This window comes from Limtongia smithiae, assembly GCF_038497785.1.
Source record: "Limtongia smithiae strain NRRL Y-17922 unplaced genomic scaffold V1518scaffold_2, whole genome shotgun sequence".
In the NCBI taxonomy this organism is placed as follows: Eukaryota; Fungi; Ascomycota; class Lipomycetes; order Lipomycetales; family Lipomycetaceae; genus Limtongia; species Limtongia smithiae.
Window position 1 is genome coordinate 980,867 of NW_027117623.1, and position 20,640 is coordinate 1,001,506.

The 20,640-nt window shown below is 53.2% G+C and overlaps 6 protein-coding genes across 6 annotated transcripts; 3 read left to right on the forward strand and 3 right to left on the reverse strand.

Annotated features, from left to right (window-relative positions):
* Positions 1-114: 114 nt before the first annotated feature.
* Positions 115-2,266, reverse strand: V1518DRAFT_412356 (uncharacterized protein). The gene is made up of 3 exons (XM_066903070.1): positions 578-2,266; positions 442-522; positions 115-391 (listed from the first exon to the last, which is right to left on the reverse strand). Exons 1-3 carry the CDS (start codon positions 2,105-2,107, stop codon positions 248-250), a joined length of 1,755 nt encoding a protein of 584 aa, XP_066761425.1. The 5' UTR covers positions 2,108-2,266; the 3' UTR covers positions 115-247.
* Positions 2,158-3,619, forward strand: V1518DRAFT_412359 (Rix1 complex component). Its single transcript, XM_066903071.1, has 4 exons — positions 2,158-2,356; positions 2,424-2,496; positions 2,560-2,664; positions 2,715-3,619. Exons 1-4 carry the CDS (start codon positions 2,165-2,167, stop codon positions 3,509-3,511), a joined length of 1,167 nt encoding a protein of 388 aa, XP_066761426.1. The 5' UTR covers positions 2,158-2,164; the 3' UTR covers positions 3,512-3,619.
* V1518DRAFT_412360 (uncharacterized protein) lies at positions 3,620-5,742 on the forward strand. The gene has a single exon (XM_066903072.1). The coding sequence runs from the start codon at positions 3,719-3,721 to the stop codon at positions 5,627-5,629; it is 1,911 nt and encodes a 636-aa protein (XP_066761427.1). The 5' UTR covers positions 3,620-3,718; the 3' UTR covers positions 5,630-5,742.
* Positions 5,743-8,325: 2,583 nt separating this feature from the next.
* V1518DRAFT_172043 (transcription factor Vhr1-domain-containing protein) lies at positions 8,326-10,684 on the reverse strand. The gene is made up of 3 exons (XM_066900819.1): positions 10,313-10,684; positions 10,075-10,212; positions 8,326-10,024 (listed from the first exon to the last, which is right to left on the reverse strand). Exons 1-3 carry the CDS (start codon positions 10,530-10,532, stop codon positions 8,481-8,483), a joined length of 1,902 nt encoding a protein of 633 aa, XP_066761428.1. The 5' UTR covers positions 10,533-10,684; the 3' UTR covers positions 8,326-8,480.
* Positions 10,685-10,965: 281 nt separating this feature from the next.
* Positions 10,966-13,953, forward strand: V1518DRAFT_412367 (fungal-specific transcription factor domain-containing protein). Its single transcript, XM_066903073.1, has 6 exons — positions 10,966-11,443; positions 11,504-11,555; positions 11,618-11,682; positions 11,737-12,351; positions 12,403-12,469; positions 12,528-13,953. Exons 1-6 carry the CDS (start codon positions 11,319-11,321, stop codon positions 13,878-13,880), a joined length of 2,277 nt encoding a protein of 758 aa, XP_066761429.1. The 5' UTR covers positions 10,966-11,318; the 3' UTR covers positions 13,881-13,953.
* A 3,727-nt stretch (positions 13,954-17,680) lies between these two features.
* Positions 17,681-20,635, reverse strand: V1518DRAFT_412378 (uncharacterized protein). Its single transcript, XM_066903074.1, has 5 exons — positions 20,428-20,635; positions 20,224-20,336; positions 20,018-20,165; positions 18,065-19,958; positions 17,681-18,008 (listed from the first exon to the last, which is right to left on the reverse strand). The coding sequence occupies exons 1-5, from the start codon at positions 20,482-20,484 to the stop codon at positions 17,923-17,925; spliced, it is 2,298 nt and encodes a 765-aa protein (XP_066761430.1). The 5' UTR covers positions 20,485-20,635; the 3' UTR covers positions 17,681-17,922.
* Between the last annotated feature and the right edge of the window lie 5 nt (positions 20,636-20,640).

Genomic DNA, 20,640 nt, shown 5'->3' on the forward strand with positions numbered 1-20,640 from the left:
ACGTCTTCAAACTTGAGGATGATTAATGTATTCGCAGTCCTTTTCAAAGCCAGGATCACGACTGGTGCAGGTTAGCATGAAAATGACGGATTGCAGGAACTCGAGTAGGCCTACCGGAACACCGTCATACTCCATCTCGCCAAACTTCTTCACTATTCGTCGCCGTTTACGTCGTGCTTTGGCTTGCTGCGACCCTAGGAGCTTTGAGCATAGCGTCACTGTGTGGACTCAAATTAGTATATGGCGGTCAAGGTAAGAATTGAGGGTACTGACGTGAGAGTAGCGTCGCGACGATGACAGCGGCGACGATGGGTACGACGTAGAGGATTGATTCTTCTTTGCTGTCGTAGTACGTGCATGTCGCGGACGGACCGCCTGTGACCCAGCAGTTCTGTTGCGAGTTAGATTTGCCATGGAGAAGCAACGAAGAAATGAACTTACAGGCGTTGCGATGGAGTTGAGGTCGATCCAGATAGCTTCATCGCCGACTGTGCTCAGGCGTAGCTGTTGCAAATAGGTGTTCTAATTAAGGTCAGCATGACTCCCACGGAAGTGGACATACACAACCTGAACTGACCTGCAGCGGCGTGCGCGGGAGACTAAATAGCTGATTCGACCCCGAACACATTTCGTCGTAATAGTAATTCGCCTCCTTCGACGGAATCGCCCACGAATACGCCGCTTTAGAAACCCTGCACGCAACCCGGTGCTTCGCGTAGCAATTCTCTGCTGCCCATCCTGCCCCCGTGAGAATTGCGCACGAAGCTGAGGTCGTGACGACTTCCGCGCTGGACGAGGTTGTCGTCGCGACGACCGGCTCGTTGAGTTCCCAGGACCAAATGGCAGACAATAAGTTGGATTTCAGGTAGGTTACGATTTCAGCCGCGGTATCGAGCGTCGCATTGAAGACGGGGCTGAACCCACATTCGATATATTTCTGGATCGCGCTGGCTGAGAAGACGTTGTCGGTTGTGTCGAACGCGAGTAAGAACGACGGCGCGAACGATTTTCCAGAGGATTTCTCCTCGACAAGAAAATCTGATGTAATTGAACAGACCGGGTATGCCGTCGATTTTAGTTCTGAGGAGGTGAAAGCAGTGTCGTACGTAAGCTGGCTATCATTCTCATATGGAATATCAGTGGTGCTGAAGATGTAATCCGCGTCTTGCGAGGTATCATACACTGACTCTTCGACTTCAATCTCCCCGAACGAGAACAGCACTCGATAAAACTCTTCAAACAATACATAATTCACAAGCGGCCAGCCTTCCTTTGACGCGCCGGTGGAATTCCACGTCACGTCCTCCCGCGCGCGCGCACTCTCGAGACCCGGCGGAGTGAACATGTACGTGCCCAAGTCGCGGTAGATGTGCTTACCGAGACCTATGTTCGTGGTAGCCATTGCAGCGGCGGCGGCAATAGCGGAGGTAGAAGTGGAAGTGGAGGTGCTGGTCGTGCTTGTGGAGGTTGTGGCGCCGCGCGCGAACAAGGTCGAGATCTCGCTGACAGCTTCCACGGTAGTGGCCGGAACTTCTTCCGAGGTATTCGAAGACGACAACGATGCCGAATATATTATTTTCATCTTGCTTGAGTCCGGCGAAGAGGCATATGAGTCTGGAACTATCGCGTTCAACAGACTTAGTGTGATAATAATTGTTCTCGCCGAGAGATTGTCGTCGGTTTCCACGATATATTGCTCTTTCACAATTTGCTGCAAAAATGTTGACACGCTGATCGTCATATTGCACGTGTACGCTCTATCTTTATACGTGAATTGCGCAGCCTCTTCTGCTGTCGCAGCAGCAGCCGCAGCCGCTGCAGCTGCTGCTCCTCCCGCTGACCCCGAAGCGAGAAACGGACATAGCTGCCACCCTTGCACATTCGCGTTCCAGTACAAATTCAAGACAAAACGCGACACGCCCCACTTCGCCATCGTCGCTAAATTCGAAAACGCGTCCCATGTGTAGTTCAGCGGCTCGAGCAGCACGTTGTTCATGTGTACTGTCGGGTAGATGATCTGATCTATCGACACGTTGAGCTGCAGATCCCGTTGCGACCGGATTGCATACAGCAGCGTGCTCGGAAGGTCGGGCCAGTCGAGCGACATGGCGCATCCCGGGTAGAGTGGACGATATTCGAGCCGTCCGTGGTGAGTGCTGTTCAAATGATGACGATGGGGATTCTACCCACTGTGCCTCGACAGCGGCGACGGAGGGTGCGGCGCAACCGCCACCACCTCCTCCACCATCATGGACGATCCAACACAGCTGTGTTTCCAGTACCTGCTACACTGCCACTCAAGATAGACATCAAAATGGTTTCACATAAGGTCAAGGAAAAGAGAAAGGATTTCGTGGTACGTGGTCAGCGTGTGACAATGTTGCGTAATCAGATGCTAACTTAACTGTTTGCTGCTTGCGCAGAAACAAAAGCTCAAAGTTGGCAAGACCAAGCCAAAGGCAACAGCGCATACAGAGCTAGGATTTAAGGCCAAAGGTACGTCATTCTCGATATTCTGAACAGATTTCTGTGACGCTATAGAAGATTAACTAGCTTTAGCCATCGGCTTGCCCTCACAATCAATCACCAAAGTACACTTGCCGAAGGATGTGTTTGCGCATTACCTGTCTCTGACTCGACACCACTCTCCAATAGCACGACGAGGTACTTTTTACTCTTCTGATTATTTTTACGTATTCTGACTTGCATTACAGAGGCGCTAGCATACTTAAATTCTCATCTTCCAGCGCCAACAGATATCGATGCATCGCTATTTTCCGCCCTTGCGCCGCTTATTCTCGATCCCGCGCCATCAGTGCGCTCGACATTGTTGACATTTTTCAGCTCTATTCCCCAGGCGTCTATGGCACCTCATATGCAGATAATCGTCATGTGTATACGGTCCGGTTTAACTCATCTGCAAGAGGACGTCCGAAGGGATGCCGCAAAGTTTCTTAGCCTCTTGCTCAAAGTCGAGGACAGAGACGTTTCGCAGCAGATTATATCGAGGAATTGGACAAGTCTGTTGACGTGCTTCGGCGGAATATTTAATTGGGACATGTCGTCATTAAACGAGAAGACGAATAGCACTACTCCGAATCCGAACACAAGAAAATTTACACATGCGGCTCCTTTATCAAGTCTCAAAAATTCTACTGGCCATATTACAGCGCTTTCGCAGTTTCTCAAGCTGGGCCTTTCGTCACAATGTTCGGGCGATAGCTCCACATTGCATACGGTGTCATTCTACCATACGGACACGGCCAAGCATATGATGCCTACAAATTCGGCTGCTGCTTACTCTCGGCTAAATCTATTTTCGATTCCAAAAGCAGCTGCAGCAGAAGATATTTGCACGCGATTTGAGAAAATTAAGCCTATATATTCTCAAATAATAGTTACTCTTGACTCGGGTCGGCGCGAGGGAGGAGAGGTCGGGCGTCCGTGTAAACATTTGCTGGATTTTTTGGAAGGAGTTAAAAAGAACATTGAAACCTCGAGCACAGGGTAAGTACTAAATTGTATGTAACATAATAATACTTGACTTTGGACTTTGAGTGATTGGGCTTTGAAAAGCTTCCACAGGTTCACCGGGCGAGATCAGTTTCAGTCACGTGGCCAGCAAAGTTTTGAACACCTACGAGTCCACGACCCCAGGAGAATCGCTTCGGTGCACAATTGAGGACGGAACTGTCGCCTAACAAGCAATATCACCATCATGTCGTCTCCGATTCTTCTTGATGTACTTCTTCGTGAGCGCACGGCTGCGCTGCTGCAATCGTCGACCGACTACAAGCGGTACGCGCACCACATCTCTTCGATGCTGCACAAGCTGCGTATCATTCTCAAGGTGCGCCGCCGTATCCCGGCAAAGAAAGCCGGCGCGGCGACGGACGGCGATGCGAAGTCGAATTATACCACATATGCACCTACCGCTGCCGATATCGCTGCGGATCCGAGATTCGTGGGGCTATCCATGCTTGCTGCGGAGCGGGCTTGGGCACGCGCCATGGAAACCAAGGCTGCGACCGAGAACAGTGTGCGGATTGATGCGCCGAAGCGGCAACATTTGAGATCGCGACTGGAAAAGGCTCGCAAGTATGCGGCAAGCGCGCTTTCTGTTCTCGTGGAAGGCGGATTCAGAGATGTCGGCGTGATGCAGGTATCTGCCTACTTGGCAGTCATTTCTGCCACCGCGGCCCTTGAGTTGCACCAGTACGACAACGCAGCCGTGAGCTATGCGATTGCATATACCGCTCTTCAAGGCCTTGTTCTCTCGCTCGAATCCTCTGATGCGACGGATGCCGAGAACGATATCGCGGACTTATATAAGGATCTGCTCACGAGTACAGTCATTCCTGCTCTGAAATTCAGTGCGCTTCAGGCAGATGCGTCGCTGCGGACTGCCGCAGTGTCGGTGATTGCGCACAAATTCCTGCCAGCGGATCATCGTGTCACGGATCTGGCCATGAAGATCGTGAAGGACAAGGCGAAAGCGACACAACTCATTGCAGGTACAAGCGAGGACTCCGAGGCGCTGAAGATTTTACCGACTATTCAATGGCGCGCACATACTGCTCAAGTCCGTGAACCGGCAGTCGCAGGCGCTATCGTGGCGGCAAAGGCAGCAGATGAGAAGCTATTCGGCACTCAGTTGCCCGCCACTTTGGCCGACGTCTCTACGAAGCTTAAAGCCTCTGCATTTGATTCGTCTCTTCTTGGATGGCAAGACGCCGTTGACGCTGCCCACGAAGCGATCACGGACACGTCTACCTCTGCCGTCGACGATTCCCAGGCTCGCGTGCAGGAGCTCTACATTGTGTCGACATACGCCAAGTACAATTACATTGCTCGTCGGATTGCTCGTGATAGTATCCTTGAGAGCAACATTCGCTCGTCAATTGCCAAAAAGCAGAAGCGCACCGGCGCGACCACCTTCGGCAAGGCAAACATGTCAAACATGAAGGCACTTTCTGTTCTCTACGACACCGTGCTGCAGTCACTCACTCAGATCAACGACCTACCTGGTGTTGCAGTCGATGATGCGTTGTCGGACGCGTTGCTTTCAGTACAGAAGTATTATCGGAGCCTGAAATTTTCGACCGACGCCGACAAGTTCCCGCAAGGTTCGGCGGAGTCTGTAGAATTACTACAGAAAGCTGTCGATGCTCTTGACAGTCTTGACGAAATGGCACTCAACCTCGACCCAAGCACAGATGACGACATCAGCGCACGTCTGCTCTTTGCTGTGGACGTGCCTACCGCTCGAGCACAGATCAAGAAGAATTTGGCCAGCGCCATGGCGGTTGCCGATGCTACTAAACTGGCGAAGGAACGGAAAGCCACTGCACTCAAGAACAAAGACTCGTTACCTTTTGCCATCGAGCAACTCAACCAGACGCCAGACTTTGTTGATCTCGAGCGCCTTGTTGACCTGAAGAACATTTCGACTATCAAGCCTGTGCCAGCTAAGCCTGTGTTCTTCGATATTGCATTCAACTTCATCGCGTACGACGAGGGTACTCTCAAAGCACCAGAAGCTGTTACGTCGGATGTATCCGCAGAAGCTGCCTCAGTTGTGGCCGATGAAGCCGGTGACAAGAAAGGAAAGTGGTTTTGGCGACGATAGAGCATGGTGCTGTAGATTTGTGAAAACGTGATTTTTTGTTTCCGTAGTTATTCGCTGTTCATCTAATTTATAGCATCCGCACTTGATGATAAAGGACAATTATATTCCAGCACATATAGCAAGCACTGCCGTTACGTTTTCTGTCTAACCCCATAGCGGTGTGCCTTCTCAGTTATCCCATACAGCAAGCAACCTTCCCTTCGCTACTTTACCGTCCCAGTCATCGCCCGCGCCGCAATTCTCGCCGTGATATCGTTAGGCATCCGTCGATCGTTTGCCTATCCTGTCTTAGAGTGTCTGCTGATAATTTTTTCGCTTGCGCGGTGCTGTTCCACTCCAGATGGCGTGTGAACAAGCGGAGATTACTGGAAGATGATTAAACATGGCCGGCGCGCAGAGCTGGATAAGCGCGCAGCCGGTAGCCTAGGCCGGGTTGCAACGGCGTTGGAAGTTCTTGGCCAGGGGAATGGATATCACCGCACTTATAGACGCTACAGGTTCTTCGCTCGTTGTGCTTCTCATGGAGGTAGAGTTCGCACGCACGACTTTATTTGGCATGCAGGAAGAGCTGTGGAAGAGTCGCCGCCGCAGCTGTAAAATCAGCTGCGCTACGCCACCGGAAGACCCTATCGGGGGATGTTCGTGATTTGGCCCTACGATTTCCCATAATTGGGAGCCCAAGCTGGGCTGAGTGAGTGACAAACTTCAGCTCGAAGAAGTACAAAGTTTGCGCAGTGGCATCTCCACTGCGAAGCAGACTCTACAGATCCCTCGAATCACACTGGCTAGTCCCGCCTTCGCCAGCACGGCGTAGCGGTCATCCTACACCCCACAGCTTGCCGCCTGCGTCCATCCGCTCGAGGATCATCTGTCTAAGGAGATCAATCTATGACTTTTTTAATCTACGTTGGACTTGGTCTGCTGGTTGGGCGTGTGTATGTACTGGCGCCCTTCAATGCCTCATCTCAATTCGCCGTTGGCTTAGCAAGCCTAAAATGTCGGCTTACACAGAGTACTGCTCATGCTCTGCAGCTTCTAGTCATTCCTGTATGTTTCGCGAAGTCTCGTGGATCTGGCACACTCGTACGCCGACTATCATGCATTTGATAGACTTGCATCTTGTTATGCCGAGATATTGAAAGAGAACTCTTACCTCCGTCCACATGGCACTTACCAGTGTTTTTATGGCGAGACCGCAGAGACTCACGACTCACTCCTGATCTGCGCTGCCAATCATTGAATTGATATCGTTATTCTCAGGCTGCACGCAGCAGCATGTTTGTGTTCCGACGCGAACTACAAGCACGTCAATCATCCATGTCCGTACCCATATCCGCTGCGCTGTCGAAGGTGTACACGTGTGCTAGCAAGCATGATTCGACAAGCTTTTCTCGACGCCTACTCCGAGGTAACACACATGACTGCCACAAGATAATGATGTATTGAAGAAATTGCGAATCTCGTGAAATCTTGCCAATAGCGAACACGCAGAACAAGCTGCGTATCCAGTTTTGGCTATATGTGACGAGGCGAGACTCAACCTGAGCAGAATGAACGATACTGGACGCAGATCACAGCACACTGATTACTGCACGCCGTACTACCTAGATTGAGACAAGTCGATAGATGGATAGTCGCATGCTATAGAGAGGCGGCCAATGCTGGTTGCGGACAGGAGAAAGAGAGTCAGATGGCCAATGGGGAGGCAAGGAAGAAGAAAGAGCGAGCCGCAGGTGTTGCACAGAAAACGGCTGAGCAGGAAATCAGCAAACTGGCTAGAGCGCTGAACGTGGGATGCCTAACACAAACTGCACTCATGCAAGCGATTTGCCATTTGCACTTGATAGCCTAACGTTCCAGACTAATTGTTTCGGTGGCCACAGAAAAATGTCAGCTTCTCAGGCCATCTACAAGCTGTAGCGACGAAGATCATCCATGACGCCGCGTCCTGGCTGTTACGCGTTTCGAGCCATACATGCCTCTTCTTGTATAACGCACGACGTCACTGTCGTGCTGCCTGTGTAATACGACACGCCCTAGCCCAAAATATACTTCACACCATAAGTCGTCAAGAAAACTTGAAAGAATTGCCTGAGAGTAATGTGACTCATAATGCTGTTGAGTCTGTATGATACAGGTGGGGGTCGCAGGCTCTCCAGACAGGACTACGCTTGCTAAGGCACGTTTTCCAGTTGCGCAAGCTGTCAGCTTGATGTTGCACTACCGGTTAAAACTGCATATGATAACAATTTATTTCGTGAACACGAAGTGCAGGAGCTTGTTCGTGGCATGGCTTGACGTGTGCCCGAGTCGCCGGACAGCGCGGAGTGCACTCCAAGATTACATTATTTACCGATGAGAAGGAATTCACAACAAACGCGCAAAAAAGTCTTGGCAAAATCTTTGGGCGCCCTCCGCCTCTTGTTGCTGGTCGTCGTGCATAGGCAAGCCGCTAAACAGCAAGACGCGCTGGCAACTTCCGAATGCCGCGCTCTCGCGAACGCCCTAACCCATATTTCGCGTCGACGCCACGCGCGGTGAGGTAAAAAAATCTAAAATGGCGCGTTGATGGCTTCGCTTGGCCCAAGCTGTGAGCTGTGTCGCCGCGATGAACTTCTCTACCAAGTAGTCAACTCCGGTTAACCATAACTCATTCTGTGCTATTTTCAGATATACTTTATTAATCCATTTGGCCGAATAATTCAAAGAATCTATACATCAATCATTGTGATTCCAAACACCAATACATACAAATAATAATTAAACAAATATGCAACTCCAACGGGATCTGCTTCAAAGAACTCCAATAAATCAATACGCCGATCTGTGAAGGAAGGTATTGCGAATACCTCTAAACACCAAGAAGAGCGCCAATTGATATCCTCCGGGGGTCAGTACTGCTGATGCCAGCAGCTGCTTCAAACTGGTTGTAAACTCGCACAACAGGAGACGACGATGCCGATGATGAGGCCGAGTTAGACAATGGATCTGTGCTCAAGCCAACGCGGGGCGATGAGAAGATGGTGTTCAGAGACTCCGAGGAGGCATGTACCTGCCGGACTTGGGTCATGGTGAGAACCTCTATCCGCACGGGAGTCGCCTGCGGTCGCATAACCATTTCAGCTTGCGCGTCGGAAGCAATCTGCGTACGGACATCATCAGAATCGCGGCGGGAGTACAGCGCGACCGGCGTGTCGTCAGCAATCTGCAGAACATGGCGGACAGTGTTGAGCAAGAACGGCAGACTGCCAGAGCAGGAAGCAGCTCTGTCCGCAAGCTCGATCGGGCACATGACCTGACCGCCAGCGTGGCCAAGAATGAGCGTGACTCTGGATGAAACTGAGATGGAGTCAGACGTGGACAGGTGCGACATTTCGCGGGGAAGACTTTCGTGCGACGGTGATGCCATAGCTGCAGAGTAGAAATAATGCGCAGTATCTTCTCCAGTGGTGCTATATGCTGGGGTCGACGACGTCGACGATGTCGAAGAACGCGCCCAAGAGTCCCGATGCGACGAGCCCACAATAGGCTCACTAACGTGAGACGAAAGTGTCGGTCGTGCTTGTCCGTATATTGCTGACGATAAGTCCTGAGTCGCTGTCATATGCGAGCCCATCGAGCTGTGGACTGATGGCAGTTGAGGCAATTGAGGAGAGACAGGCGCCCGTCCCTGAGAGTACAGAGAGGACGCGATAGTCTGCGTTGTGGTCATTGCTGCAGGGTGTACTGGCGAAATACTGGCTCTGAAATCTGATGCGTTATCAGCGATAGTCTGTCGGTCCATGCCCCAAGACTTTGTGGTCATCTTAGACTTAGGCAGGCGCTTGCGATTGCGCCGAACAGATTGTACAGCGGCACGCACAAGTCTGTCAAAGTCGGGAATCGTATGAGGCGGGAAGCCGTATTCCTCGCGAAGGGTATCAGCGACGGCAAAAATAACCTCCTCCTGTTCTGAAGCTTTCTTGGAAGAGAGCGACATGGAGTCAATGAGCTCAAGTCTCCGGGCTGAAAACTTCTTCCACTGGCCCTCGTCGTCAAACTTCAGCTTTTGCCGAATGGTCTGCGTGACACCGGAAATACGCATGTTGGCGCGCTTGATGGGTGGCAAGATGCATATCGATGACTTGCGTCGCTGGATGGCCTCGACGGAGATATCTGAGGCGGGGGAGGATGGCACAGGCGAGGGCACGCCAGAGAGGCCGCGGAGTGCGATTGAGGGCATGTCTGTGGAAGGCGACGCTTCGTAGCGATGAGTAGGAGTAGCGGCAGCGGCAGCGTAATTGGCAGCGGCAGAATTGGTCATAGTAGTCTGGCAGGCAGCATCCAGGGAAGTTGGTTCGACGACGACCGAGATGGAGAGGTCTGTGCAGCGCAATGCCCGGAGCAGTGAGGAGTCTAGAGGAGATGAGCAGGGCCTTGGGGATATATAGAAGATAGGAGCATACCGTTGGAGACCGTCTCAAAGACAGGCACCTTGCTATGGGGAAGAGCGCTGGAGATGTAGCGAATTGTGAAGCGCTTGGAGTCGTCAATGAAGAATGCGCTCTGTATATAGCTGTGTAGACGGGCGAAATTTAAAAATTCTAAGGCGGAAGCACGGTGCCGATGACGGCAGATCAGTCAGACAATTTGCCATGATTGCGTGCTGGGATGATGCGATGACGCAGCGAAATGACCACCTACCGTCGTCAAGATTCCATTCAATAACCTTGCCAGCGCACTCAATGCGTAAGCGACGCGACTGCACAGGCCCTTGAGAGGCGTGCGGAGGAGCCGTGGGTGTCGTGAACACGGGGTAGTGAGGCAAGGACGGTGCGACAGGGGAGTACGCTGAGGGCGCGGCTGGTGGGAGGTACGACTTCGCAACGAAAGGCTGGTAGGAGTAAGCGGAGAAGGAGGCCATGCCGCGGCACTCGCGATGGCGGTGGTGTAGGTGCTGTCGTGGACGTGATGGCAGCGGCACGGCGGGCGGAGAGCGCGCAGCGGGCGAGATGGAGATATAGGAGGAGCAGCGCGACGGCCCGCCGCCGAGCAGGGCCTGCGGGTTTGGCGCTCGCACGGAGCGGAAAACGCGAGTCAACCGGGCCTGAACGCGACATGATACGGTACCGCAAAGGTACGCACTGGTACGGCCCATGCGCCCATAGTTCGCCGCTACTGCGTCTTCACGGGAGCTAGACGCATCTGGTCTAGCGAGTCTATGCTGACTCATGCGCCCTGAGTCACAGCGGGAACATCCCGCACCAGAGCGGAAGTGCCGCCGCGCGGTACGACACCCTCGTGACGCGCCCAGATCTCTAACTCCGGCCCAGCTCCGCGGAGTACGCAAGCCCGCGCACGTCTCTCAGCTGGCATCGCCAACATTCGATGTCCAAGGCCAAGGCGCATGAATATGATCATATGATGGCCTAAGTGAACTGCGCTGAATCAAGCGGTTGCATCGCCGTGCTCTGACTGATTGATTCTTATGCCGTTTGAGCGTGTTAGCGTCTCCCACTCTAACTGGTTACCCCGCAAAATGAAGAACATGCTTCGAGTGTTGATACCCCGCATTGCTGCTCCTGCTGCGCGTTCCTGCCCCGCTGTTCCGCTTCTGCCGTCGCCCCATCTAGGCCGTGCGTCCAGGCAGCAGCATGTGCTTCGCTCTCTGTGTCTGTAATACTCTCCTTCCAATTACTTCTCCGCAGTAATGATGTCCTCGCCGTCTCCAAATGCCAGCGACGACGCAAACAGCGAGTCGAATCACACGGTCGAAGTTGCGACGAACGCAACTGTGAACTTTCGACGCGACCGCTCGTCCCGGGCATGCAAGGTGTAAGCGCGTTCCGATATCGATTGTAGCGATTGTCGAATAACGCGCTGATACCTCTTCAGGTGCCACGAGAGAAAAGTCCGCTGCGACGTGATGGTCAAGTCACCATGCTCGGTACATTTCTCTTAATTCTCACTATTATGCTGCATTGTCATGCTCACGCACAGGTGATATAGAATTGCGTCGATTTTGGATGCAAGTGCTGGATCCCAAAACGCCGTAAACGTACCGTCAAGAGAAGGTACGTCACGTTCCCCTGTCAGGTTGATTGTTCTGGCCTACTAAAACAGTCTAGGGCTGCACAGCAGAGCGTCGACGGGAGTGCTATTGGCAAGAATAGCCGCAGATCAAGGTCTGGAACAAGCAAGTCTGTTCTCATCCATGGGTACGAGTGTAACGGTAATATGTCCATATACATCTCGCTCCCAGCTCAAGTCCGCGACGAGTTGATCTCCAGATTCGACGAGACCGAACTTACGAATCTGCGCGACACTGGCGCGTTCACGCTGCCGCCGAAAGAGATCGCCGACGTGCTGATCGCCAGCTACTTTGAAAAGATTCATCCTCTGCAGCCATTCATCAACAAGACCACATTTTTGAAACAGTATAACGACCCAAACGACTCGCCGTCTTTGCTACTCTTGCAGGCAGTACTAATGGCAGGTACACGCGTCTGCCGCATAGACTCGCTTCTAGATCACAAAGGCTCGATGGATCGTGCTAGCTGGATTATGCACAGGCGCGTGAAGCGGTTATACGATTTGGGATACGAAACTGATAATATTGCGAGCATTCAGACAATGGTGCTTCTCAGCTGGTGCTGGGAAGGGCCCGAGGACGTCACGAAGAACTCATTTTATTGGACTCGGTTGGCGATATCTGTCGCACAGGGAATAGGAATGCACCGCAGGTATTATTTTCTTCCGGTGATTCGGCACATTCTTAATATTAACTCTCGCAGTGTCGAGAACACGACTCTTTCTATTGTCGACAAGCGCATATGGAAGCGTATTTGGTGGGTGCTATTTGTATGCGCCTTGTTGGACTGGATCTGTTGTATTTGATCTATCTCTAACATTGGATTAGAGTCGCGACCGATCGCTTTCTCTAGCATATGGTCGCCCTGTATTGATCCACAGCTCCGATAGCGACGTGTTAATGCTTACAGAGCTGGATTTCGTCGAAGAGGAAGGTGATGGTCCGTACGAGTACCCTCCGAACAAACTTCACTGCGAGTTTTTTATCGCCCTGTTACAGCTCTCCGAGATCGTTGACCTGATTTACGATGAACAATTGACGGTTGCTCGAGAGTACTCTACTATTCCGCCGGACATCACCCGCGCGGATGTCGCCCTGCGCGCCTGGAAACTCGGACTTCCGTCTGAGCTTGCATACTCATCCTCAAAGCACGGTTTCCTGTCTGGCATGCTGCATAGTCAATATTACACTTTGCTCTGCCTCATCCACCGCGCCGACTTGTCTTCAAAGAAACCACCCAGAGCTACTACGACCACCAGCCATCTGGTGTGTTTTCCGTCGAGCAGTGTGGCCTTTATGGCTGCGCATAAGCTAGCGGCAATACTCGAGACTATGACCCTCCGTGGGGAGCTTCGCGACGCTCCGGCGGCAATGGTGTATTACATCTTCTCGGCAGCAGCGGTTTTGATGTACGCCCTCAAGATGAACGCGTCTGTTTCTGACTCGCTGGACAAGACGCGAAAAGCGTTCAAGGCGTGCGTTAATGCACTGCATCAGATTGCGTCACGGTGGTTGATTGCACGAATATGGCTGCGGTTTGTGTATGCGGTTTGTAGGAATATGATGGTCAAGAAGCCGGCGCGAGAAGAGACGACTCCGCAAAAAATTGTTGAGAGTTTCGTGCGAGATCACTCTGCCGACTACGTGGACCCATCTGATGTGCCGGCGAGTAACGATGCGTCGTCGGAGGACAATACTAGCGCGGACAGCTTTGAACAGATCGACGCTGAGATTGTGGAAGACGAAGAGCCAAAGACCGATGTGCTCTGGTCAGATTTTGCAACTATAGATAAGTTGTTAACCCAGCTCTTGGAAGACAATCTGGACCTTGGACTAGATAATATTTTCTCAATGGAACTACCGAACAGCGTGGCCCCGTCAGCATCGCCGGACACCAGTAGCGCCAATAATGTCACGGCAAGCGGAGTCATGTCGCGTCTCATGGACGGCACGACGGACAGCAGAGTCCGAAGCGCACTGAGGGCGGAATTAGGCGGCAATACAGATGCGAACGAGCAGCAGATCGCGAGCAGCCTTTGCACGCCAGTTGAAACGCCGAGTGGGATACTACTGGATTCAGCATCGTCTTACGTCAGTGATCCCGCGGCACTAATGCAGCAGGGCGATGAAGAATCACAGCAGCTTTTAGACGATTGGTTGGACTTGATAGCGATACAATAGTAATATTCATGTTACCGGTCTATGACCGTCTCGGACCACATGCGCTCAAGTGCTGAGGAGGCTTGGTGCCCGGGTCACCGAGCCAGACCTGCAATTTAGCTGAATTAGTTACGTCTCACTAGTACGTTCTTTGGCTAAGCGCGTTGGGTAGCAGCTGCTGCCAGTGCATTCGGACAAGCGCCGACAGGATCGCGGCATTTGCCGGGCCCACTGGGATAAGATTCATCCGTCGAATAGGACGAGTGGAACCGCAGGGTTCCCGGTACGCGCGCGGAGCGAGCCGGAGATGTGCTGTAGCACGGAGTCGCAGAGAGCGCCACACGGCAGCACAGCCACGGCGATGGCGCTCCAGCCACCAAGACTCCTGCCATCGGAGACTCCGACGGCACGGAGAACAGCCCTGAACGCCAGACGCCAAGATTCTCAATGGCTGGCCGCAGCCGTGTTGCCTCGATGGGCCATGCCACTGGCCCCAGGCGGACCGTCTCACGGTGTGGAGCTGTTCGGTGGACAAAGTGGTGCGGTGATCGCTCTCCGGAACGCGTCGCGACTGGACGTGCTGACCGCGCGTCGACTCCGTGACCGTTGTCAGGCATGGGGCAGGAGGGCGCGAACGGACGCGCGGTGGCGTAGCACGAGTCGCGTGAACGGGGGGCAAATCTAGAGCTTGCTTTTTGGCGGCTTGCGACCTGGTCAGGAGCGGCGGCTGCGGCAGTCGCAGTGTATGCCCTGGTCCAGCTCACCACAGGCGTGCATCGCTGGCTGGCGCAGGCCAGCCAGCGGGGCCTTCTTCGTTCTTCTCTCCCGTTCCGTCGGTCATGCGAATTCTAGCTTCCCCAGTCGCCACAGCTGCACAGCCTCCGGTGCCGCCGCCATAATCATCTGTCAACAAGCAGAACTCATTTTTCGCGTCCGGCCGGACTCTCCGAGAGTCGCGAGAGGAGTCATTTCCAACATGCCCATCGAGTACGACCTTTGTCCCTTGCGCCCGAGCGACGGTCGAGGATCATGACCTCCTTTTCCACTTTTGACCGTAGCTGGTGGTGGCGACATTGCGCTGCGCCAGCAAGGGAGGGCTGGCGATACGAGCAGCGCAACACATGCCGTGTTGATCTGCATGAACTCCGCAAAATCAATCACAGAATTTAGAGGCATATACAAATTATTCTCATCCAAGCTTGGCTCATCCGTGCTGCTGCTATGATCAACAAATTACGCGCGTTCAGAAATGCGGTATGATAGCGTAATTGTTCTGCAGCTTATCCTAAGAGTTTCATTTTGGCTGCACTCAGTGCGCGCTAAGACCCACCCGCACGCAGTATCGCATTTGAAATACAGCCTCAGAGGACATCGCTCAAAGCGATCCACAGACCAGCGGCCAGTTCGTGCAAAGATCTGTCAGCTTTCAAGGATTTGGACGTTTCTCGACGTCTCGCTGATCGCGGTCAAATGCCAGAGTTCGCGTCGAGGTCAGACGTTTTAGTCGGAGAATCTGGCTATTAAGAACCTAGACGTGACTAGCCAACGCCAAACGGTCGTGAGTCGGCCCAAAAGTATATTTTCTTGAACTCTATAACAACATACCGACCCCATATGCAGCGCGGCGGTTTGTCACGGACCCATCTACATGAATACACTTTGTCAGGAAGGTCAAGTCGGAGGGCCCGAGCAAGTCAGGGTCGGCAAGATTATTTATGGCTCATGCTATGCGGATAATGAGAGATATCTCCAGAGTCATGAACGCGACACATGTATCATCTTCATCGACAAAGCGTCGCCAGAGGATTCGACCATAGAGAGTCGGTGCGCACACAGGAGGTATTCCCTGTGCAAACAAACTCTCGGCTCGGAGCTCGGAGCGACCTCTCCTCAAGGGCCCTTGTCCTCTGGCATGGGCTGCGTGCGTTCCGCAGTAGTGTCTCCTTTCCTCGCCCCAACAACAGCAGCCCTTGTTTCTCATTGCGGGAATTGTTGTAAATTGGGTCATAAAGTTAACACTGGGTGCTGTGTTGATTGTGTGGAACAGCCGGTTTTCTGGAGAAGCCGCTGCGCCACGCGCACGATGAGCGCGAACAACACCAAAGCAGCAAGCGCGACTGCTTGCTGCAGGACCTGACTGAGGCCCGGTGTAACGTTTCTTTTCTCTAGCCCGCCGACTCGTTGCCTCCCTTCGCCCCTTTATCTGAATCGGCTACGGTCCGAAAAATAGTTAACTTTCATGTTGCATGCCGACCGGGGTACGCGGTGGCCGCCCGTCCCGCGCAAGCAACACGTATCAGGTGCTCAGCCAGCGGAAAGTCTATCCTGCTCGGCTTCTAGATCCACGGGGGAATGAATACATGCGGTTGTTGTCCCGCTCGCTCCGCCTGGAGCTATCGCCCGAGAGCCAGGTCACGTCGATGGCGCGTAAAAGAACTTTTTGCGTATTGCACACACTCAGCTTACAAGAACTTGCTTGGCCCAAATAGCTGCGTCGTCGTGGCGGCCCAGCGACAGCCTTGTCACCGATGTCAGCTTATCGCGGCTTATCGCCTTGGCCTATGAGCGGGAGCAGGCGCAGAGAACGCTCGGGAATCAAGGTTGCGCTAAGGACAACACCGCCTCAGACAAGAGTCTGCAGGGTACGTACCCGCGCGCCCGTCACTGCACTTCCGCTTCCTGGGAAACTAAACTCAGCCGGCAAGTCTAACCTTATAACAACGGACGCTGCTGTTGCAGGCTGACAGCTGACTCGACGACGTGCAGCCGAGTAGTTATCGCACCTGTCGGCTGGGATGCAGTTTTTCGAGATAGTTTTGCTGATGGAGGAGCCGTTGAGTGGGCGGTATTTGTTCATGTGCTGTGCTGAGTGAGATCGCGGCGGAGAACCTGAGCATCAGGCAGATCAGCGCCGACTGACTGCTCAGGGACCTGGTCCGAGGACTTGCCTTGTCTCCTTGAGTCCTTCTCGCGAACCTGCCCTGTTCTCCCGCAGACTCACAGTCGAGCTCGGACGGATGACAGTTAACCCCAGTCCAGATACCGCAGCGCTGCTTGTCGTCAAGGAGAGAGGAGGACCGCTTCATCCGTGGAACCGCACTCTGCAGAAACTTCCCTCATAGTCGTGGCTTCGTATGCCTCCGTTCTCGTTCTTCTCCTCCGCGAATCATCACAGGCCTCGCATGAGCCAGAGCTCCGGAATCGCAGTGCCACAGCCCTCCTACGAGCGCGTGATTGGCACCTCTTGAGACTTTTCCGTTATTACTTGACGTCTCGAATCCGTTTTTCTACAAGCTTCTAATGTCCACCCCCCAAATACCAGTCCCCGTAAGTCCGTGACGCCAGTGCAGCCTTTTTTGAGCTCAACCTACAAGCTCCAGCTTTCGGCGTTTGCCCCGTCCTGAGATGGAAAACCGACTTTGTCCACAACGGTCGTTGCTTGCAGCGCTCAACCGGTCCCGGCTCTGCCTCAGCAAGGGCCCAGAGTCAAGAGGCCTGTGTTTCCCGCCCGCAAGGAGGCGATTGTAGTCGCAATTTTAACTCAGCTACGGCAGTCGCTACGCCCGTATCTAATTTTTTTAGAGTTGCGCGCGATCTTTAAACCTTCTCCGCGCGGCGGCAATCGCAACGAGTTTCAGTAACAGGAGGCGGCGGCGCCTCTTCCGAACTTGCATGCAGTATGCAGAGCGGTTGTAAGCTCTCGCAGACGGAGTGTGCCGCCGGGCGGAGCAGCGGCGTGCATGCCGCGAAGAGAACGGCCGCGGCCTCCTCGAAGGCGGCGCGGATTTAGAGTCTTCTCCGCACGCGCTCATGTCAGCTGCCTCCTAACATGTCTCTTGGCGCGGCCGCAGCAATGCTCAGAAACGTGCCTCTCCTTCCTTCTGTCTCACCATATCGTCATACGCATGTGTTAATTTCTGAAATCGTTCTCTGACATACGACAGAAGGAACGACCGTGTGGTCTCATCCATATTCCTCCACCATCGAACTAACGTCTGACCGCATTTGGGGAATTGTACTCTATATTTACAAGCCATATCAACTGACTGTCCGTCCTCGCTTTCTATCGTCGTGCCCGGCGACTTCTCATCGGCGCCATTTTCCGTCCGACGGGAGTGCTCTCCGGAGTCACCGCAAACATATTGTTACCTAAAATCAATCAGTCAGCATCTCCGCACACACATCAACAGGAGTAGTCTACATACTATTATCTCCGGCAGATGCATTAGGTCCGGAATTACCGAATGTAAATGAACTAGCAGCAGGCGCGGAAGTCGCCGTCGCTCCAAACGCGAACGATGACGACGGCGTCGCGACTCCCGATGCGCCCCCCGTCGAGATCGTCGCAGCACCTCCCGATGGCGCACCGAACCCAAACACAGCCGCCGGATCCGGTCCAGAAGTCGAACTCGCGCCAAACGAGAACTGTGGGGTCGATGGAGTCGCAGCTAGTGTAGGCGTTGTAGACGATCCTGTCCCGAATTGGAATGATGTTGATACCGGTGCTGACGCGCCAAAGGATAGCGACGGCTGAAGACTTAGACCAGTAGGCGCTGCTGAGGATCCAGCGCCGCTAGTGAGACCTGGAAGTGCAGGTGCTGTCGATGTCGCGCTTCCAAAGTTGAATCCTGTCGAAGTTGCTCCCTGGCCGCTGACTGGTGCAGCAGTAGACGTACCATTTAGAGAAAACGAAAATCCCGATGATGTAGCAACTGGCGGAACTATACTAGGAGTAGACGCTGGCGTAGACTTCGTATCCGTACTACTAGATCCAAACGACAAAGTGGGTCTCTTCCTCCGCTCGTCGCTGTCAGTAGCCACGCTCGTACCAAATGTGAATCCAGAAGCCACTGGGGCAGTAGACAACGAAGGCAATGTGTTTTCCGATGACGAAATAGTCGCCGACCCGTTAGCCGTAGATTTGTCCTTGGTCGGATCAAACTTGAAGCTCGAATTCGTCGTTGCTTGTGGCTCGCTTGACGCCGATTTGCTTCCAAACGAAAATGGCGTCGACTGTGCCTGGGTAGATGTCGAGGTGGTAAGAGGAGGCAGGCTAAAGCCAAACGGCGCTGGTGTCGCAGCTCCCGAAGGCGCTGGAGTCGATGTGCCGCTGAGGAGCGTGGTTGGCACTGGTATGGGTGCTGCCCCGCCTAAACTAAACGCCGGCGCTGGAGTAATCGACGCTGACAGTGATGGAGCAGCAGTAGCAGCCGCAACTTTCGCCATCTTCTCCTCAGCCTGCCTTTTTTGTTCAGCCTCTCTAAGCAGCTGCTCCTTAGCCTCGAGTTCCCGACGCGTATGCTCCTGTCGTTGGCGCTCAGCTTCCAGTTCTTGCCGCTGTCGTTCAAACTCTTTGAGCTGCTCTTCGTGCTCCTTCTTCAACTGTTCTTCTCGCTCCTTCTGCTGTTCCTGTCGTTCGACGCTTTCTAGCATTTGCCGCCGCTGCGCAACAGTAGACTCACCTCCGCCGGACTTGAATGAAAACCCGTTGTTCTGGTACATCGACTTGAACAGCGGACTGTTCGCCAAGTTTACCCCGTCAGGAACAAGAAGTCGTCGTTTTTTCAACGTTGGCTCCTGCATTTCAGGCTCACTGGGTGCCACGTCCTCATCGGTGGACACATCCTCGTCGAAATCAGCCGAAAAAAATCCAGGTCGCTGACGGCGATCTGTAGAAATTTCCATAATTGACAATGGTCGTTTCTTCGACTTCTCCTCGAACGGAACTTGATCCGTCTGTGTGACGCTGTCGACATATATTGCACGAGGCTGTGATGGCGCGATGGGGCTATTTCGAAGCGGCATCTGCAGGTTTTGTGATTCGTTCGAAGGTATACGGGTGTGAGAATACACCGGCGCAGTAGGCTGCAGTAGTTGTGGCACGGAAGCTAGCTCGGGAATTGGAGCTGCCGAGTCTCGTTTCTTCAAAACCTCGAAATATGGCGGCGGCGTGAACTGGTGTCCCCGACGAGATTTGCTGAGCTTCGCGAGACGAGATCGCGGATTGCTAGTTTGCCAAAGGCTTAGAAGTGTAGACTTGATCCCGCCTTGCCGACGTTGGTTCGAAGGCGCTATCAGCGCGGCTTTTCGCTTGCGGTCCTATGGAGGTATAAGTCAGCAGAGACAAAAAAAATAGGACTAACATTGTTGGAACATACGGTTGTTGCTAAATCAGACGGCTTCGCGAATTCCCCGCTCTCATTCGCGCTGTCTCCACTGTCCTGTGGATTGCTGTTCGCGCTGTCATCGGTTGCGCTAGCGATAGTAGGCGACAGAGTCGCCGACGATTCCGCATAGCTTGATTCCCTATTTCGCACTTAGATCAGCAAATCGGCGTTCTTCGCATGCGAGAATGAAAAAATACCTGATACTGCCATCAGCTTGAGTTCCCAGCAGGCGTCGCTTGCGCTGGTGCTCCTGCTGCTGCAACGCCCTTCTGTATGCGTTCACTATCGACGTGGGATCATTCTTTGTCCACTATAGAACCAAATCATTAGCAAGATCATCGCTCAACGGCCCGCAGGGATAGTCTCCCTGACGCTCGCCTTGAGCCTGTCATCGCGCGTACCTGGATCCCAGAAAAATCAAATCGAAATTTCCCCGGTTCCGCCTGTTCTTCGACCATGGAGGATCTATGGCATGCAAAAAAATAGAACAATGAGCTATGGCTACCCTCGAGGACAAGAATTATTTCTGGACGAAGGACTCTCGTGGTACAGGATACGATCGTCAAAGTCGATGGTTTGTGGAGTCGAATTTGTCGATGGAGTTTAAACTTTTG